At 39.8% G+C, this 20,010-nt stretch overlaps 1 protein-coding gene across 3 annotated transcripts in view; it reads left to right on the top strand.

Annotated features, from left to right (window-relative positions):
• Positions 1-20,010, top strand: part of KPNA1 (karyopherin subunit alpha 1) — a 90,975-nt gene that overhangs the window by 58,433 nt on the left and 12,532 nt on the right. For all 3 annotated transcript variants that reach the window (XM_054483837.2, XM_054483838.2, XM_063661667.1), the window contains exons 6-11: positions 2,574-2,705; positions 4,574-4,662; positions 5,001-5,100; positions 6,906-7,069; positions 14,892-14,970; positions 19,715-19,840. In XM_054483837.2, coding sequence (XP_054339812.1) covers positions 2,574-2,705; positions 4,574-4,662; positions 5,001-5,100; positions 6,906-7,069; positions 14,892-14,970; positions 19,715-19,840 — 690 coding nt within the window. The remainder of the gene's footprint in view (positions 1-2,573; positions 2,706-4,573; positions 4,663-5,000; positions 5,101-6,905; positions 7,070-14,891; positions 14,971-19,714; positions 19,841-20,010) is intronic.

The following is a 20,010-nucleotide window of genomic DNA, read 5'->3' as shown; positions in this document are numbered from 1 at the left end:
TTGCCCTGAGATCTTTGGTGCTAAACTCAAAATAGCAGTTTGAACGCTGGCACCAATTAGAATTCTAAGTAATTTTTTCTCACGAATAACTCTGTACTATATCCCTGTGTACCCAGGTTATTATTATAGTTTCTTTTGTATCCAAATCTCACTGTAATCTTTTTCTTGTATACAGATGGTATGTATTCTGATCTTATTTTTTTTCCAGATTGCTTTTCCTTACAGTTTTCATTTATTTGACTTTATGTTTGCAGTATCTGATGACTGTTTATTGAACTTTGAGCCTGCCTTGTGGTGGGACAGTTTGCTTTTATACTTACATCATATGACTCTGGTTTACAAATTAATTTTCTTAGTAAGCAAAAGAAGCTACATCTTAGGTGAACTTGTTTTTTCTTTTTTAGTATAAATAATCTGGCATACTGTTATTTAAAATTTCTTGAACTAGATATCCAAACTACAAGCAATTGGAATATTTCTGGGTCAGCATTATGTTTCAGGAAACTATGACTGGGCTTCGTAATGTATTAGATTAGGAGGCTGTAACTTAGTCCTTGTCTTTGACTGTGTAACATTACTCGAGTCATTAGTCAAATTGTTGGATTTTTTTCAGGTAGTTTCCTCATTTGTACACAAGAAAAGCCAGATACTTTACATCTCTGGGTTGTTGTAGGGATCATCTGCGAGTATGTGAATAGTACTTTGAAAATATAAAGTGTCCGGGTGCGGTGGCTCATGCCTGTAATCCCAGCACTTTGGGAGGCCTAGATGGGAGGATGACTTGAGATCAGGAGTTCAAGACCAGCCTGACGAACATGATGAAACCTCGTCTCTACTAAAAATACAAAAATTAGCCGGGCGTGGTGGCACACGCCTGTAATCCCAGCTACTTGGGAGGCTGAGGCAGGAGAATCACTTGAATCCGGGAGGCAGAGGTTGCAGTGAGCCGAGAACGCGCCATTGCACTCCAGCCTGGGCAACAAGAGCGAGACTCTGTCTCAAAAAAGAAAAAAAAGAAAATATAAAGTACAGTACAAATGTCAAGTTTTAATTCAGATGTACTGAAAGGGTCTGAGTGTTGCTTTCATTAGTAATTTAATCATAGAGATGAATATGGGAAGAATTTTTATTTCATGATATCTGGGGTTTAATCTGCAAGTCCCCAGAATTTTTGTTGTAACAAAAAGGGACCAGATACGGGCTCTTTAACCGAAGTACTCCTACTCTGGGCCTCCCTGCTGCTACTAAACCACCTTACCTCACTCATGTATGTCACTTTTATAGTTTTCTTTGGAACATCCATTGGTTATGTGTCTTCTGCTATGAATTTTCTATCGTTAACATAGCTTTGAACATGATTTGATTAGATTGCCCATTTTCCTCTGTCTTCCTCTATTCCCAAAGATTAATGAATTTAGTTTTCTACCTGACAGCTACCTTTTAGTTAATCTGGAAGCTTAGAAGAATCACAGGTCATTTGATGATGACTTGTTATTTTCTCTGATTTAAAGGACATGCCGTGGAATTTTTCTTTTTTTCTGTGTATGTGCTTTATTAAATAGAAGACGGAATGGTGGAAGAAACAACCTGAAATGTAATTAAGAACTCTTAACTAAATAGAAAAGAGTTCATTATTGGATTTCTGAATATTAGGCTAAAGAGTCAAGTTAGTGTTAGAGATATATTTTAGTAGTATGCTCTATTTTTTGTTGGCCATAATTTCCTTTATATCTTCTGTTTACCAGTGCTGTAATGCTATATATCAACCTTTAGTCAGTTTACCTTCATTTTTCCCTACCTATTAAGAATGCCCAAAAAGTTCTATCTCTGTATTTTGGTTTGGAGCCCTCTCATTTATTGGAAGCTCTTATGCTTTGAAGTTGTCATTTCTTTTCATTATGTGCTGTTAACTCCTTTCACCTACTTATCACTTGATACCTTTTGCCTTTTTCACTGTGCCTGTATTTTATGTTTCACACTGACATTCTCTCCCCATTTTACTTCGCCCGTTCTACAGAAGTTTTAAAATCTTTTTTATTAGAGAACATACATGGTACAGGCTAAAAGGCACATAAGGCTTTCCAGTGAAAAGTGTCTGTCTCATCCTTATTCCCTAGTTACCATCACCTTTCCATGCAGGCAAACAAGTATTTAGTTTCCTCTAACTCATTCTGGAGATAATCTGTGCAATAAGTAAATTAATGCATATATTCCTTTTTAATGCTTTTAGAAAATATGGTATAATGCCATATTAATGTACACTGTTCACATTTTGTTTTCATTTATATCTTGGGAGATCATTCCATATCAGCATATGTAACACTCTCTCATTCTTTTTATGGTGTCATGTTTACTCTTTCTTGAACTGAAATTTTAGACACCCTGAATATTCTTCTAGGTTGAGGTATTTCTTCTGGATATTCTTCTTTTAAAATTAATATAGTACTCAACTGATAGGTTATGTGCAAATAATGATCTCAGAATCTTTTTTCATGTACAGAAAATGTTACTGTTATAAGTAAACAAACTTTTACTTTCTAAAAAGATAATGAAAATTATTTTTATCTTTATAGTTTGAATCAGCTTGGGTACTGACAAATATTGCTTCAGGAAATTCTCTTCAGACCCGGATTGTGATTCAGGCAGGAGCTGTGCCCATCTTCATAGAGTTGCTCAGCTCAGAGTTTGAAGATGTCCAGGAACAGGTAAAAATGAAACAAAAAGAAGCAGGTGAAAGAAATTTTTTGGCTGGGCACGTCGCTCACGCCTGTAATCCCAACATTTTGGGAGGCCAAGGTGGGTAGATCACGAGAAGTTCGAGACCAGCCTAGCCAACATGGTGAAATCCCACCTCTATTAAAAATACAAAAATTAGCCGGGCATGGTGGTGCGTGTCTGTAATCCCAGTTACTTGGGAGGCTGAGGCAGGAGAATTGCTTGAACCCGAGAGGTGGATGTTGCAGTGAGCCGAGATCGCGTCATTGCACTCCAGCCTGGGTGACAAGAGCAAGACTTTGTCTCAAAAAAAAAAAAACAAAAAAAAAACAAAAAAAGAAAAACAAACAAAAAACACAAAATTTCCCAACATAATAAGGAGCTGAGTTTCACCCAGTTGGCTTTGGTAATCTATGTATTGTCACAAAGGAGTGTTCTAGAAATTTAGTCTTAACCAAATAGAAAATTTCTCAGTGACTGTAGGCAGAATTTCTCTTAGACACATAAAATAATCTTCCCCTTCCAAACATGACATTCTTTAAGCCCTGTATATGTACTTTTTTAGACCATGTAAGCAGTTACTGATAGAGGTTTTTTCTTGTAGAAATTTCAAGTGCTGAAAGTAGGCCAGGTGCTGTGGTTCCTGCCTGTAATTCCAGCACTTGGGAGGCTGAGGTGGGCAGATTGCTTGAGCCTAGGAGCTCGAGACCAGCCAGGGCAACATGGCGAAACCCCATCTCTACAGAAAATAAAGTAGGTGGGCATGGTGGCACACGCCTGTTGTCCCAGCTGCTTGAGAGGCTGAGGTGGGAGGGTTCACTTGAGCTCCAGGAGGCCGAGGCTGCAGTGAGCCGATATCACACCACCACACTCCAGCCTCGGTAACAGAGCGAGACCTGTCTCAAAAAAAAAGAAAGTGGCTAGTCTTTGCCACTTTTGTGCAGAAAAGTACAGAAAACAAGTTTCTTTTTGTTCACTGTTTTCTTATGTAAGCAAGAAAATACTCTCTTTCTGTCTTTCTTTTTTTCTGTCTGTCTTTCTGTCTCTCTCTCTCTTTCTGTCTCTCCGTCTTTCCGTCTTTCTCTCCATCTCTCCTTCTCTCCTTCTCTCCTTCTCTCCGTCTCTCCTTCCCTCCGTCTCTCCTTCCCTCCTTCCCTCTATCTCTGCTTCCCTCCATCTCTCCTTCCCTCCTTCCCTCCATCTCTCCGTCTCTCCCTCCCTCCTTCCCTCCATCTCTCCGTCTCTCCCTCCCTCCTTCCCTCGCTCCCTCCCTCCTTCCCTTCCTCCCTCCCTTCCTCCCTTCCTTCCCTCCTTCCCTCCTTCCCTCCCTCCCTCCCTCCCTCCCTTCCCTCCTTCCCTCCCTTCCTTCCCTCCTTCCCTCCCTTCCTTCCCTCCTTCCCTCCCTCCCTTCCTTCTCTCTTTCCGTCCGTCCTGTCACCCAGGCTGGAGTGCATTGGCTCAATCTCGGCTCACTGCAACCTTGGCCTCTCAGGTTCAAGCAGTTCTCATGCGTCAGCCTCTCGAGCAGCTGGGATTACAGGCGCCTGCCACCACACCCAGCTAATTTTGTATTTTTAGTAGAGATGGAGTTTCACTGTGTTGCACTCCATACTGGGTGACGGAGCGAGACTGTGTCTCAAAAACCAAAAACAAACAAAAATGAATTAGTTCTTTCCTTTAATAACTGAATACCTTCTATTTGTTGTACACTTTAGGATATTATTTATCTTCCTCCCCCAGTCCTACAACTATTTCATTTGACTCTCTGATGAACGTGTTATTGTGATATACTGGCATCTGAAAGAATTATGAGGGAATTAAACTATGTAACCTTTATTAATGAATGATTCTTTCACAGGCAGTCTGGGCTCTTGGCAACATTGCTGGAGATAGTACCATGTGCAGGGACTATGTCTTAGACTGCAATATCCTTCCCCCTCTTTTGCAGTAAGTTTCTTCTTCCTTCTTTTTTTTTCTTTTTGAGAATAAAAATGTAAGAGATTCCTCAGAAAGCATTACATCTTTGGAAATCATTTTGGATTTTCTAGTGTTATTTTTAATTCCAGATATTTTCTTGTTTAGATCATTTCCTCAAGCACCCTATCTTTTTCCGTGCCAAAATTCTGAATTCTGAATTACTTGCATCAGAATTAATGAAGTTTTAATGTTCTGGAGAAAAGCTATCTGAAGACATCTCTTTATCAATAGTATTATTATTTAGTATTTATGTCATCAGATAATCACTGTCTGTTATATAGTTTACCATTGTACCATCATGCTTTTAGGTTATTTTCAAAGCAAAACCGCCTGACCATGACCCGGAATGCAGTATGGGCTTTGTCTAATCTCTGTAGAGGGAAAAGTCCACCTCCAGAATTTGCAAAGGTAAGGACTATGCTTTTGGGACGTTGGCAGAAAAAATACAATTAAAAGAGTATTGCAACCAATGGTAAGGTGAACAGGAAGATAATTTTTGTTAAAATTTAAAATGTTAGAATTTTATCTGTTTTTGGAGAAACAGGGTTGTTGTTGTTTTTGTTGGTTCTCTTTTTTATTTAAAAAGCAAATTTAGAGCATAGCTTGAAGGTGCACATTTACGATGGGACTGCAAATAAAGCATAGCATGAAGGAAGAATTTGTAAAGCTTATTGAAATTAGGCTTCATACAATTAGTATACTGTATTAAGAGACTATCCTTTCAGTTCTCTTAAAACAGTGGTTCTCAAAGTGTGGTCTGTGAGTTCTCTGGGAGTCCATGAGATTCTTTTTTTTTTTTTTCCAATAGGTTTTTGGGGAACAGGTGGTGTTTAGGTACATGAGTTACTTGTTTAGTGGTGATTTCTGAGATTTTGGTGCACCCAACACCTAAGCAGTGTACACTCTACCCAATGTGTAGTCTTTTATGTCTCACCCACCTCTGACCCTTTCTCCCTGAGTCCCCAAAGTCCGTTGTATCATTCTTACGCTTTTGCGTCCTCGTAGCTTAGCTCCCACTTATGAATGAGAACATCTGATGTTTGGTTTTCCAGTCCTGAGTTACTTTATCTACTTGTTGATTGATAGGCATTTGGGCTGGTTCCGTGTGTTTGCAATTGTGAATTGTGCTGCTATAAACCTGCGTATACAAGTATCTTTTTCGTATAATGACTTCTTTTCCTCTGGGTAGATACCCAGGAATGGGACTGGTGCATCAAATGGTAGATATACTTTTAGTTCTTTAAGGAATCTCCACACTGTTTTCCATAGTGGTTATACTGGTTTACATTCCCAGCAACAGTGTAAAAGTGTTCCCTTTTCACCACATTCATGCCAACATCTATTTTTTTGTTTGTTGGTTTTTTGAGACGGAGTTTTGCTCTTGTTGCCCAGGCTGAAGTGCAGTGGCGTGGTCTCGGCACACTGCAACCTCCGCCTCCTGGGTTCAAGTGATTCTCCTGCCTCAGCCTCCCGAGTAGCTGGGATTACAGGCGCATACCACCACGCCCGGCTAATTTTTGTATTTTTAGTAGAGATGGGGTTTCACCATGTTGGCCAGGTTGGTCTTGAACTCCTGACGACCTCAGGTGATCCACCCACCTCAGCCTCCCAAAGTGCTGGGATTACAGGCGTGAGCCACCACGCCCGGCTGCATTTTTTAATATGTTTGTTGGCTATTTGTATATCTTCTTTTGAGAATTGTCTGTTCATGTCCTTAGCCCACTTTTTGATGGGATTTTTTTTTTCTTACTGATCTGAATTTCTTGCAGATTCTGGATATTAAAATAAACGGGTATTTTTGTAGTTGTTTTTAATTTGGAATCATTTTTCACTGAACAAAACCTTAGCATTTTTGGTCTATAACAAAGTATCTAAAATACAGAATTTCCTAGTTTTCGCATTTGTGAAAGTTCCTTTACCTGTTTAGTCCACAAAGAATGTGTTTTGATAGGGAGTCTCACTCCAAGAATTGATGTATATAAAACTTTGCTCTCTGAAATTATTTTCCTTGGGCTTTGACTACAGATTAGTGCAAGATCACCGACAACATTGCCAAAGGTGGAAATGCCACTTAGGTACTTGCTGCTTCATCTTTAGAAGTGTAAATCACTCTAGAAGTCACCAAGTATATGCCTGGTTGCCTTCTTGAGTATCTCACCTCACTTCTGGCTTTGAGTCTATTGAATTTCATAATCATCATTTTCCTTTTACAGGTTTCTCCATGTCTGAATGTGCTTTCCTGGTTGCTGTTTGTCAGTGACACTGACGTACTGGCTGATGCCTGCTGGGCCCTCTCATATCTGTCAGATGGACCCAATGATAAAATTCAAGCAGTCATCGATGCGGGAGTATGTAGGAGACTTGTGGAACTGCTGATGTAAGATATCTTTTAGAAAGTGTGTCCACTTTCTTTCCCTTGGTACTAGTTTTCTAGCTGCTAATACTTAAATATTAATTGATTGTACATGATAATTGATTTATTGTGCTTTGGGCTACTGTTTTTGTTACTTGTTTATTTTGATGTCAGATCTGTTTGTCTTGTTTTATTGAGGCTTATAGAGAACCTCTTACTCCTCTGCTGTTAGCAGGCCTTTAGCAGAAACATTGGGAAAACTCCGATATGTGTAGTTCCAGGCTCATAGTGGATGGCCTGAGATCAACCACCAGACATCAGAAGGCATACTGCCACTAAAATAGTCATTCCTTATCTGTCTGTCTCATTTAGAGCTTATTTTAGACAAGTATCAGAAATTGAATCTTATTTTGCTTTATCATCTCTGTGATGCTTTTGATAATGGAGTGGAAGATTTACTTGTGACATAAATAATTTGAGACTGTATTAATCAAATTTTTAGATACTACAGAAGAAAAAAATGAAAGTGATAACATAATGGAGAAATGGTACAGTTACAAGATATGGGAGATTTAAAGTATAAAGTAGATGCAAAGAGACATTGTCTCAAACATGACATTTGGAATAGATTAGATAGTTATAATGTATTAATACAAAATACAAAACTCTGGGATTGTAGCAGGCTACACACTGGATGCAGATCAGTAATGTAGTGCTAATGTGAATTAATGGCAGTATGATGCTGCAGGAGTCTGAAGTACATCATTCAAAATCTGGGAAGTAATCCTTTGTATTCTTTAGTCACTAGACTACTATATATTTTAGCCATTTCTTTTTTTTTTTTCTTTTTTTAAAATTATACTTTAAGTCCTAGGGTAAATGTACACAACATGCAGGTTTGTTACATAGGTATACATGTGCCATGTTGATTTGCTGCACCAATTAACTCGTCATTTACATTAGGTATTTCTGTTAATGCTATCCCTCCCCCTGCCCCCAACTCCACGACAGGCCCCGGTGTGTGATGTTCCCCACCCTGTGTCCAAGTGTTCTCATTGTTCAGTTCCCACCTGTGAGTGAGAACATGCAGTGTTTGGTTTTCTGTGCTTGTGATAGTTTACTCAGAATGATCGTTTCCAGCTTCATCCACGTCCCTGCAAAGGATATGAACTCATCCTTTTTTATGGCTGCATAGTATTCCATGGTGTATATGTACCACATTTTCTTAATCCAGTCTATCACTGATGGACATTTGGGTTGGTTCCAAGTCTTTGCTATTGTGAATAGTGCCACAATAAACATGGATGTGTCTTTGTAGTAGCATGATTTATAATCCTCTGGGTATATACCCAGTAATGGGATGGCTGGGTCAAATGGTATTTCTAGTTCTAGATCCTTGAGGAATCACCACACTGTCTTCCACAATGGTTGAACTAATTTACACTCTCACCAACAATGTAAAAGCGTTCCTGTTTCTCCACATCCTCTCCAGCGTCTCTTGTTTCCTGACTTTTTAATGATGACGTGAGATAGTATCTCATGTGGTTTTGATTTGCATTTCTCTGATGACCAGTGATGATGAGCATTTTTTCATGTGTCTGTTGGCTTCATAAAAGTCTTCTTTTGAGAAGTGTCTGTTTATATCCTTTGCCCACTTTTTGAGGGGGTTGTTTTTTTCTTGTAAATTAGTTTAAGTTCTTTGTAGATTCTGGATATTAGCCCTTTGTCATAGGAATGCTTGTGATTTTTGCACATTGATTTTGTATCCTGAGACTTTGCTGAAGTTGCTTATCAGCTTAAGGAGATTTGGGGCTGAGACGATGGGGTTTTCTGAATATACAATCATGTCATCTGCGAACAGGGACAGTTTGACTTCCTCTTTTCCTAACTGAATACCCTTTATTTCTTTCTCTTACCTGATTGCCCTGGCCAGAACTTCCAGCGCTGTGTTGAATAGGAGTGGTGAGAGAGGGCATTCTTGTCTTGTGCCGGTTTTCAAAGGGAATGCTTCCAGTTTTTGCCCATTCAGTATGATACTGACTGTGGGTTTGTCATAAATAGCTCTTATTGTTTTGAGATATGGTCCATCAATACCTAGTTTATTGAGAGTTTTTAGCATGAAGGGCTGTTGAATTTTGTCAAAGGCCTTTTCTGCATCTGTTGAGATAATCATGTGGTTTTGTCGTTGGTTCTGTTTATGTGATGGATTACATTTATTGATTTGCATATGTTGAACCAGCCTTGCATCCCAGGGATGAAGCCGACTTGATTGTGGTGGATAAGCTTTTTGACATGCTGCTGGATTCAGTTTGCCAGTATTTCATTGAGGATTTTCGCATCAATGTTCATCAGGGATATTGGTCTAAAATTCTCTTTTTTGTTGTTGTGTCTCTGCCGGGCTTTGGTATCAGGATGTTGCTGGCCTCATAAAATGAGTTAGGGAGGATTCCCTCTTTTTCTATTGATTGGAATAGTTTCAGAAGGAATGCTTCCAGCTCCTCTCTGTACCTCTGGTAGAACTTGGCCGTGAATCCATCTGGTCCTGGGCTTTTTTTGGTTGGTAGGCTATTAATTACTGCCTCAATTTCAGAGCCTGTTATTGGTCTACTCAAGGATTCAACTTCTTCCTGGTTTAGTCTTCTTCCTGGTTTGTCCAGGAATTTATCCATTTCTTCTAGATTTTCTAGTTTATTGGCGTGGAGGTGTTTATAGTATTCTCTGATGGTAGTTTGTATTTCTGTGGGATTGGTGGTGATATCCCCTTTACCATTTTTTATTGCATCTATTTGATTCTTTGCTCTTTTCTTCTTTATTAGTCTTGCTAGCAGTCTATGAATTTTGTTGATCTTTTCAAAAAACCAGCTCCTGGATTCATTTATTTTTTTGAAGGGTTTTTTGTGTCTGTATCTCTTTCAGTTCTGCTCTGATCTTAGTTATTTCTTGCCTTCTGCTGGCTTTTGAATTTGTTTGCTCTTGCTTCTCTAGTTCTTTTAATGGTGATGTTGGGTGTTGATTTTAGATCTTTCCTGCTTTCTCTTGTGGGCATTTAGTGCTATAAATTTCCCTCTACACACTGTTTTAAATGTGTCCCAGAGATTCTGGTATGTTGTGTCTTTGTTCTCATTGGTTTCAGAGAACATCTTTATTTCTGCCTTCATTTCGTTATGTACCCAGTAGTCATTCAGGATCAGGTTGTTCAGTTTCCATGTAGTTGTGCAGTTTTGAGTGAGTGAGTTAATACTGAGTTCTAATTTGATTGCACTCTGGTCTGAAAGACAGTTTGTTGTGATTTCTGTTCTTTTACATTTGCTGAGCAGTGTTTTACTTCCAATTATGTTGTCAGTTTTAGAATAAGTGCAGTGTGGTGCTGAGAAGAGTGAATATTTTATTGATTTGGGGTGGAGAGTTCTGTAGATGTCTATTTGGTCCACTTGGTGCAGAGCTGAGTTCAAGTCCTGGATATTCTTGTTAACCTGTCGTGTTGATCTGTCTAATATTGACAGTGGGGTGTTAAAGTCTCCCATTATTATTGCGTGGGAGTGTAAGTCTCTTTATAGGTCTTTACGGACTTGCTTTATGAATCTGGGTGCTCCTGTATTGGGTGCATATATATTTAGGATAGTTAGCTCTTCTTGTTGAATTGATCCCTTACCATTATGTAATGGCTTTGTCTCTTTTGATCTTTGTTGGTTTAAAGTCTGTTTTATCAGAGACTAGGATTGCAACCCCTGCTTTTTTTTTGCTTTCCATGTGCTTTGCAGATCTTCCTCCATCCCTTTATTTTGAGCGTATGCACGTATGAGCGTCTGCACGTGAGATGGGTCACCTGAATACAGCACACTGATGGGTCTTGACTCTTTATCCAGTTTGCCAGTCTGTGTCTTTTAATTAGGGCATTTAACCCATTTACAATTAAGGTTATTATTGTTATGCGTGAATTTCACCTTATCATTATGATGTTAGCTGGTTAATTTGCCCGTTAATTGATGCAGTTTCTTCCTAGCATCAATAGTCTTTACAATTTGGCATGTTTTTGCAGTGGCTGGTACCAGTTGTTCCTTTCCATGTTTAGTGCTTCCTTCAGGAGCTCTTGTAAGGCAGGCCTGGTGGTGACAAACTGTCAGCATTTGCTTGTCTGTAAAGGATTTTATTTCTCCTTCACTTATGAAGCTTAGTTTGGCTGGATATGACATTCTTGGTTGAAAACTCTTTTCTTTAAGAATGTTGAATATTGGCCCCCACTCTCTTCTGGCTTGCAGAGTTTCTGCCGAGAGATCAGCTGTTAGTCTGATAGGCTTCCCTTTGTGGGTAACCTGACCTTTCTCTCTGGCTGCCCTTAACATTTTTTCCTTCATTTCAACCTTGGTGAATCTGACAATTATGTGTCTTGGGGTTGCTATTCTCCAGGAGTATCTTTGTGGTGTTCTCTGTATTTCCTGAATTTGAATGTTGGCCTGCCTTGCTAGGTTGGGGAAGTTCTCCTGGATAATATCCTGAAGAGTGTTTTCCAACTTGGTTCCATTCTCCCCATCACTTTCAGGTTCACCAGTCAAATGGGTCTTTTCACATAGTCCCATTTTTCTTGGAGGCTTTGTTCATTTCTTTTTACTCTTTTTTCTCTAATCTTGTCTTCACACTTTATTTCATTAATCTGATCTTCAGTCACTGATATCCTTTCTTCCACTTGATTGAATCGGCTATTGAAGCTTGTGCATACGTCACGAAGTTCTTGTGCCATGGTTTTCAGCTCCATCAGGTCTTTTAAGCTCTTCTCTACACTGTTTATTCTAGTTAGCCGTTGGTCTAACCTTTGTTCAAGGTTTTTAGCTTCCTTGCAGTGGGTTAGAACATGCTCCTTTAGCTTGGAGAAGTTTGTTATTACCGACCTTCTGAAGCCTACTTCTGTCAACTCGTCAAAGTTATTCTCCGTCCAACTTTGTTCCATTGCTGGCGAGAAGCTGTGATGCTTTGGAGGAAAACAGGCGCTCTGGTTTTTAGAATTTTCAGCTTTTCTGCTCTGGTTTCTCCCCATCTTTGTAGTTTTATCTACCTTTGGTCTTTGATGTTGGTGACCTACAGATGAGGTTTTGGTGTGGATGTCCTTTTTGTTGATGTTGATGCTATTCCTTTCTGCTTATTCGTTTTCCTTTTAACAGTCAGGTCCCTCAGCTGCAGGTCTGTTGGAGTTTGCTGGAGGTCCACTCTAGACCCTGTTTTCCTGGATTACCAGCAGAGGCCACAGAACAGCAAATATTACAGAACAGCAAATATTGCTGCCTGATATTTTCTCTGGAAGCTTCATCCCAGAGGGACACCCGCCTGTATGAGGTGTCTCTCGGCCTCTATTTGGAGGTATCTCCGAGTTAGGCGGGATGTCAGGGACCCCTAACGGAAGGACCGGCCGAAGCCATGGCAGAACGACATAAATTGTAAAGATTTCGTGGACGTTTATTCATTCCCCAAATTAATACTTTTATAATTTCTTATGCCTGTCTTTACTAGTCTCTGAACATAAATTGTGAAGATTTCATGGACATTTATCACTTCCCCAATCAATACTCTTATAATTTCCTATGCCTGTCTGTAATCTCTTAATCCCGTCATCTTCATAAGCTGAGGATGTATGTTGCCTCAGGGTCCTGTGATGATTGCATTAGGTGTACAAATTGTTTGTGAAACGTGTGTTTGAACAGTATGAAATCTGGGCATTCTAAAAGAACAAGGTAACAGTGATTTTCAGAGAACAAGGGAGATAACCATAAGGTCTGACTGCCTGCGGGGCCGGGCAGAACAGAGTCATATTTCTCTTCTTGCAAAAGCAAATAGGAGAAATAGCGCTCAGTTCTTTTTCTCAGCAAGGAACAGCCCTGGGAAAAGAATGCATTCCCAGGAGGAGGCCTCTAAAATGGCCGCTCTGGGAGTGTCTGTCTTACGCAGTTGAAGATAAGGGATAAAATACACCCTGGTCTCCTGCAGTGCCCTCAGGCTTGCTAGGATTAGGAAATTCCAGCCTGGCGAATTCTAGTCAGACCGATTTTCTGCTCTCAAAAACACTGTTTCCTGTTAAGATGTTTATCAGTGACAATGGGTGCACAGTAGGACATGAAACCTCATCAGCAGTTCTAATCTCGCCCTGACCTTGTGATCTTGCTCTGCCCCCGTTTTCCTTGTGATATTTTATTGCCTTTTGAAGCATGTGATCTCTGTGACCCACACCCTATTCGTACACTCCCTCCCCTTTGAAAATCGCTAATAAAATCTTGCTGGTTTTGTGGCTCAGGGGCATCACGGAACCTGCCAACATGTGATGTCACTCCCTGAGACTCAGGTGTAAAATTTCTCTCTTTTGTACTTTTTCTCTTTATTTCTTAGACTGGCCAACACTTAGAGAAAATAGAAAAGAACTTACATTGAAATATTGGGGGCTGGTTCCCCCAGTAGGCTATACAGGGTTCAGGGACCCACTTGAGGAGGCAGTCTGTCCATCCTCAGAGTTCAAACACCATGCTGGGAGAACCACTGCTCTCTTCAGAACTGTCAGACAGGGACGTTTACGTCTGCAGAAGTTGTCTGCTGCCTTTTGTTCAGCCTATACCCTGCCCCAGAGGTGGAGTGTATAGAAATAGTAGGCCTTGCTGAGATGCAGTGGGCTCCACCCATTTCGAGCTTTCTGGCTGCTTTGTTTACCACTGAAGCCCCAGCAGTGGCAGATGCCCCTCCTGCCGCCAGGCTGCAGCGTTGCAGGTTGATCTCTGACTGCTGCGCTAGCAGTGAGCAAGGCTGCATGGGCATGGGACCCTCTGAGCCAGGCATGGGAGAGCAGTCTCCTTGTTTGCCATTTGCTAGGACTGTGGGAAAAGCACAGTATTTGGGCGAGTGTGTACTGATTTTCCATGTACAGTCTGTCACAGCTTCCCTTGGCTAGGAAAGGAAAATCCCCCAACCCATTGTGCTTCCTGGGTGAGGCGATGCCCTGTCGTGCTTCAGCTCGCCCTCCGTGGGCTGCACCCACTGTCTAACCAGTCCCAGTGAGATGAATCAGGTACCTCAGTTGGAAATGCAGAAATCACCCGTCTTCTGCGTCGATCACTCTGGGAGCTGCAGACCACAGCTGTTCCTATTCAGCTATCTTGCAACAGAACCCAGCCATTTCTTTTTAATCATCACATGTTAAATTTGAAGGAACTGGCTTAGTTTTTAGAAGAGTGATCGGTCTCATTAAAGTGGAGGGAAAAATAGGACCCCTAAGGAAAATCAAAAGATAGTGACTTATTTAGCTAGAAATAAGGACTTAATATTTGTCTTCAAATATATATATATGGCTTTGTGGAGTGGTTTTTGGACCAGTAAGGCAGCTTAGTAGGTTTAGTTGAAAGACCTTTGTATTTGGAGTGTGACTCCTGACTTGCATTTTCAAGTTATTTCAGCTGTTGATGTGTCACTTTTACGTCTGTGAAAATTAAGACAATTTATAAAACTTAAAAATGTTGCATAAATGTTAATTATTGCTCTCAATTATCTCAGCAACCATACAAAAGCAAGTAAAGAGGAAATGAAACCTATATTAAAGAATGAGAGGGAAAAGTTGGAATCCAGGTGATGGAATACCTGGGAAAGATTCCTAGGAAAGATTGGTGGTTTTTTCCAAATGTACTAAAATAAGGGGAAAGACAGTTCTAGGGAACACCAGACATTCCATCATCATGATAAGCGTTCCCTTAATTAGCCCCATGGGTACATTTCTGCTCTAAAATTCTAACGATTTTTTTGTTTTTTAATTTTGGTCTTAAGGAAATGAAACTAAGGATAGAACTGTTTGCTATAACATTACTTTTTGTTTTTGCAGGCATAATGATTATAAAGTGGTTTCTCCTGCTTTGCGAGCTGTGGGAAACATTGTCACAGGGGATGATATTCAGACACAGGTATGAAGAAGTGGTAACTTTCTTTTTTCCTTTAAAAACAGTATATTGAACTTCATGATCATGTTTCTATTATTGTATTTTACTCCATATTATTAGGGAAACTTGATACTCTGTTACACTAATGTTTAAAAATGTTGGGCCGGGGGCAGTCGCTCACGCCTGTAATCCCAGAACTTTGGGAGACTGAGGCGGGTGGATTGCCTGAGCTCAGGAGTTCGACACCTGCCTGGGCAGCATGGTGAAACCTCATCTCTACTAAAAATACAAAAAATTAGCCAGGCGTGGTTGCACGCACTTCCAGCTACTTGGGAGGCTGAGGTAGAAGAATCGCTTGAACCCAGGAGGTAGAGGTTGCAGTGAGCTGAGATCGCACCACTGCACTCCAGCCTGTGCAACAGAGTGAGACTCCAGCTCAAAGAAAAAAAAAAGTTGGTTTAGGCATCTACTCTCAATACCTTCAGTATCTCTGCCTTGACCTGTTGCTTGTAGTAGTTTGGGGTTCTCCTATGATAGTGACTATTTTTTGGTCAGACAGATTTGTTTTTCTTCACTCCTATTTGAAATAGTTCTCATGGGCATCAGAATCCTCTAGTAGCATATTTTCTCTGTCTTTTTCATCTCAATATCACCTTCTCTGATAGCTCTCTCCTTTTGTACATGGTAAGTCCCCTGTGTGAGGAAGATTCTTCCCTCCTGCTTTCTAATGTCACCATCTACTCTATTCAACTTCTGTATCAAGACACACCATTCACAGTGCATTGTTCTAGCCATATTTCCTCCTGAAATCTCAGCTGTGTTGTGATGTTGAAGTCTTTTAGTTCTTCTGCCTCACTGACCATTTATTTCTCCCTGGCAAGCTCCTTTTCCTCTTGTCTCCTTTTGTGGACATCTTCCACGGGGCAATCCTTCTGCCTCATTCATAGATCTTATTTATAATGTCAGTGATTACCCTTGTGTGCATGGATTCAGAATTGGGAATTGGGTTTTAGCCTTAGCGTTTTCTTCACGAGTTCTGACTTTCAGCAATACATTTAATGCCTTTTCTAATCTCTAAAATTAAGATTAGATTTGTTCTCTCAGGTGTCTTCTAACTGTAATGTATTTACTTTAAATATATTCTGTACACAAGGGAACTCATTTCCCCTTGCAGTACCTGAACCTCTGCTTATGTTCCCTGTATCAGTGAATGGCACCCTCAGTTCCCCTGAAACCTGGACATCAGCTTGATTCTTTGCTCTCCTCCAACTCCCTCATCAGTTACTAAGTCCTGTTGTTCTGTCTCTATTCATCCTTTGCAGGGCTTAGTTCAGACACTTCAGAAGAGAATAGGAGAAGAAAAGAATATATGTTTGACTACATTTGCATAAAATTTCTCTGGAAGGATATACAGGGAACTGAAAATGTTGGTTGTCTTTGAGGGGAACTGGTTGGCTGGGATACAAGAAGGGGAAAGAGGCTTTTAACAACTATAGAGTATTTTATACCCTCTGAATTTTGGAACCCTATCAGTATCTTTCTGTCTCTCACCCACCTCCATATGCTGTATGCTTTTGCCATATTTGTTCCTTGAATTGGCTGTGGCCACTCTCAGCTCTGAGTTTTAATGCATGCTTTATTCCCTCTGCCTGGAACATGTGTCTCCACTGCTACCCCTTGCTTTGACTGCCACCTCGCACATATCCACATTCTCTGCTCCTAATGTTTTCTTGTTCTTCAAGTCTTGGTATTAACATTATTTTCTCTGAGAAGCCCTGTTTGACCCTAAACTCTTAAGTTAGATACTTATTTTTTTTCTTTATCCATCAGAATATTAATCACATTGTATTGTAACTAATTACTAGATTTTAAGATTCTAGAGGTGGATTATGTCAGTGTTTATTTCTGTGCCTCTGTAAATCTAATAATTTCTGGCACAATATATAGGGACTTAAAGAATATTTATTGAATGCAATGAAGTTCTGAATCTATACATCTAGTTCTGACCTATCTCAAGTTTCAGCCCTGTATCTGCAATAGTCTCTTACATATTTCTGCTTGCATATCTCACATTTGTCTCACAGTATATCTTCTTTCCCCCACAAAGCAAGTTCCAAGTTTTTATTTTTCCTATTTCAGGTAATGATATAATTATTCTGTTTACCTACACATGAAACTTTGCAGTCACATGTGGTGTCTCCTTCCCTTATACTTTGTATAGCAAGTTGCCGGGTCTTCTTGATTCTTATTGTTACTAGATCCCCATCAAATTAGTTCGTTTGGTCCTTGTCTCACACACACAGGTTGTTGCTGTACCCACCCATCCTCCGACTGTCCTAAGCAGTTACTCGTCTCACTTTATTCCCCCTAATAACAGCTGAATCTTTCCTAAAATAATGTTATTTGCATTATCTTCCTCTAGAAGCAATAAGCTGCTTTAGTGCCTGTAAGATAAAGAACCTTGAAAGATTCAAAGGAGTTTCTCCTTAAGATTTTAGTCTCATTCTTCTTTCTAGCCTATTATTTTTGGGGCATAGAACTCTTTCGTAATAGCCTCATCATGGCCAGGTATGCTGGCTCATGCTTGTATTCCTAGCATTTTGAGAGGCTGAGGCGAGAGAATTGCCTGAGCCCAGGAGTTCCAAACCAGCCCATGCAATATAGCAAGACCCCATCTCTAAAAACATTTTTTTTAAATTAGCTGAGCATGATGGCATGTAATTGTAGTCCTACCTACTCTACTCAGGAGGCTGAGGCGGGAGGATTGCTTGCACCCAGGAGTTTGAGGTTGCAGTGAGCTATGATCATGCCACCACACTCCAGCCTTAGTGATACACGAGACTGTGTTTCTTAAAATAAAATAGCCTCAGTAGTCTGTTCTTACGGTACTTTGTAATAGCTTGTTTCTGCATTTTTTCATTTCTAGCTTATGTGCAGTGTCAGTCCCTCTTTTTGCTAATGAAATCCTATTGCCTATTTAATAGGCATAAAAGACTTGATCTTAATTTGCATTTCTTTCATTACTTAGGAGATAATTTTCTATTAAAATTTTAGTTTCTCTTTTCAGTTTACACAAGGAAGATAGCAACCCTCTCATTTGTTGCAAATATTTTTCACATTGGATGGTGTACATTTAAAATCTGTTACAATTTTTGATGTGAAAACATGTTTCATGAAATTTTTATTTTCCCCTATAATTTCTTTATTTTTATGCTCATGCAGTCTTTTACCATCCCCAAGTCAGCTATTTTCTAATACTCTGCTTTATGATTCCTTTTAAAAATATTTACTCTTAAGTAGTTGCAAATTTATTTTGGTGACTTAGGGTTTATATTAGTTAGTCTGTTATTTCATTGCTATAAAGGAATACCTGGCCGAGCGTGGTGGCTTCTGCCTGTAATCCCAGCACTTTGGGAGGCCGAGGTAGGTGGATCACATGAGGTCGGGAGTTGAAGACCAGGCTGACCAACATGGAAAAACCCTGTCTCTACTAAAAATACAAAATTAGCTGGGCGTGGTGGCGCATGCCTGTAATCCCAGCTACTCAGGAGGCTGAGGCAGGATAATTACTTGAACCCAGGAGGCGGAGGTTGCGGTGAGCAGAGATTGTGCAATTGCGCTCCAGCCTGGGCAACAAGAGCGAAACTCTGTCTCAAAAAAAAAAAAAAAAAAAAAAAACGAAGAAAATATCGAAGACTGAGTAGTTTATAGAGAAAAGAGGTTTAATTGGCTCATGTTTTTGTAGGCCGTACAGGATGCATATAGTAGCTTCTGCTTCTGGGGAGGTCTCAGGAAACTTAAAATCATGGTGGAAGGTGAAGAGAAAAGCAGGCATGTCTTATGTGACGTGAGCAGGAGCAAAGAGTAGGAGAAGGTGCTACATACTGGAACAGAACCATGGGGATGGTGCTAACAATTCTTGAAGGATCCACCCCTATGATCCAGTCACCTCCTACCAGGCCCCACCTCCAACCTTGGGGATTACAATTCGACATGTGATTTGGGTGGGGACACAGATCCAAACCATATCAGGGTTAAGAACTGATTTTGAAAAAATTGTCTTTAATCTGTTTAGCTTTTTATTCCAGTTCTGTCATAGCCACAAGTCATTGGAAGAAAGGATTAACTTATGAATTAAATAGCTCCATTTGTTTCTAGAATAGATCTCTATTCTCTGTGTTTAGTGATTAATTCTTAAATTTGCCATATACTATTTTAATCAAACTTTTATTATTTTAGTTTCTAGTAGAGTAGGTCTCCTTCTTCATGTGTATTTGTGTTATCTCCTTCACTTTTATAAACTGATAGCTGAGGTCATATCTTTTTTATCTTTATATCCTATAAAGCACCTAATATACCTCATTAAGTATGTATTCGTTCATTGACTACCAAGTAGTGTGTTATCAGAGGACCTACAAATCTGAGACTCCTGACTTTTCTGGCCACTTGATATATTTACCCATTCAGAAGACTTAATGCTATTGGGATGGGAAAGTGAATGAGTGATGCTTTTGTAATTACTAATAGTAACATTATTGTATCTTATTAAGTACAGTTCAGCAGTTGTGAATGTGTACAGTGAAACTGTATTGATACTCTTAGAAACTAATTCTTACTAACAGTGAATACTTTTTTTTACCTGTATAAAGTTACTTATTTATAAAATTTCAAGGGGAGATGTTATGTCTTTCATAAAATGTGTTCCTTAAGTTAAACATTTATATTTAGAACAATACAATAAATAAAATTTTCAAACTTTTTCTTTTAGGTAATTCTGAATTGCTCAGCTCTGCAGAGTTTATTGCATTTGCTGAGTAGCCCAAAGGAATCTATCAAAAAGGAAGCATGTTGGACGATATCTAATATTACAGCTGGAAATAGGGCACAGATCCAGGTAACCTCATAGGACCTAACTTTTCTTTCAGTATTTTTATTGAAAAGTAAGGTTTTTTTCTCAGTCACCCTTTAAAACATATTTGTTTTCGGCTGGGCGTGGTGGCTTCTGCCTGTAATCCCAGCACTCTGGGAGGCTGAAGCCCGTGGATCACTTGAGGTCAGGAGTTC

The sequence above is a fragment of the Pongo pygmaeus genome, chromosome 2 (assembly GCF_028885625.2).
Source record: "Pongo pygmaeus isolate AG05252 chromosome 2, NHGRI_mPonPyg2-v2.0_pri, whole genome shotgun sequence".
Classification (NCBI taxonomy): Eukaryota; Metazoa; Chordata; class Mammalia; order Primates; family Hominidae; genus Pongo; species Pongo pygmaeus.
Note: the sequence above shows the minus strand (reverse complement) of the source record. Positions and strands in the feature narration are given on the sequence as shown.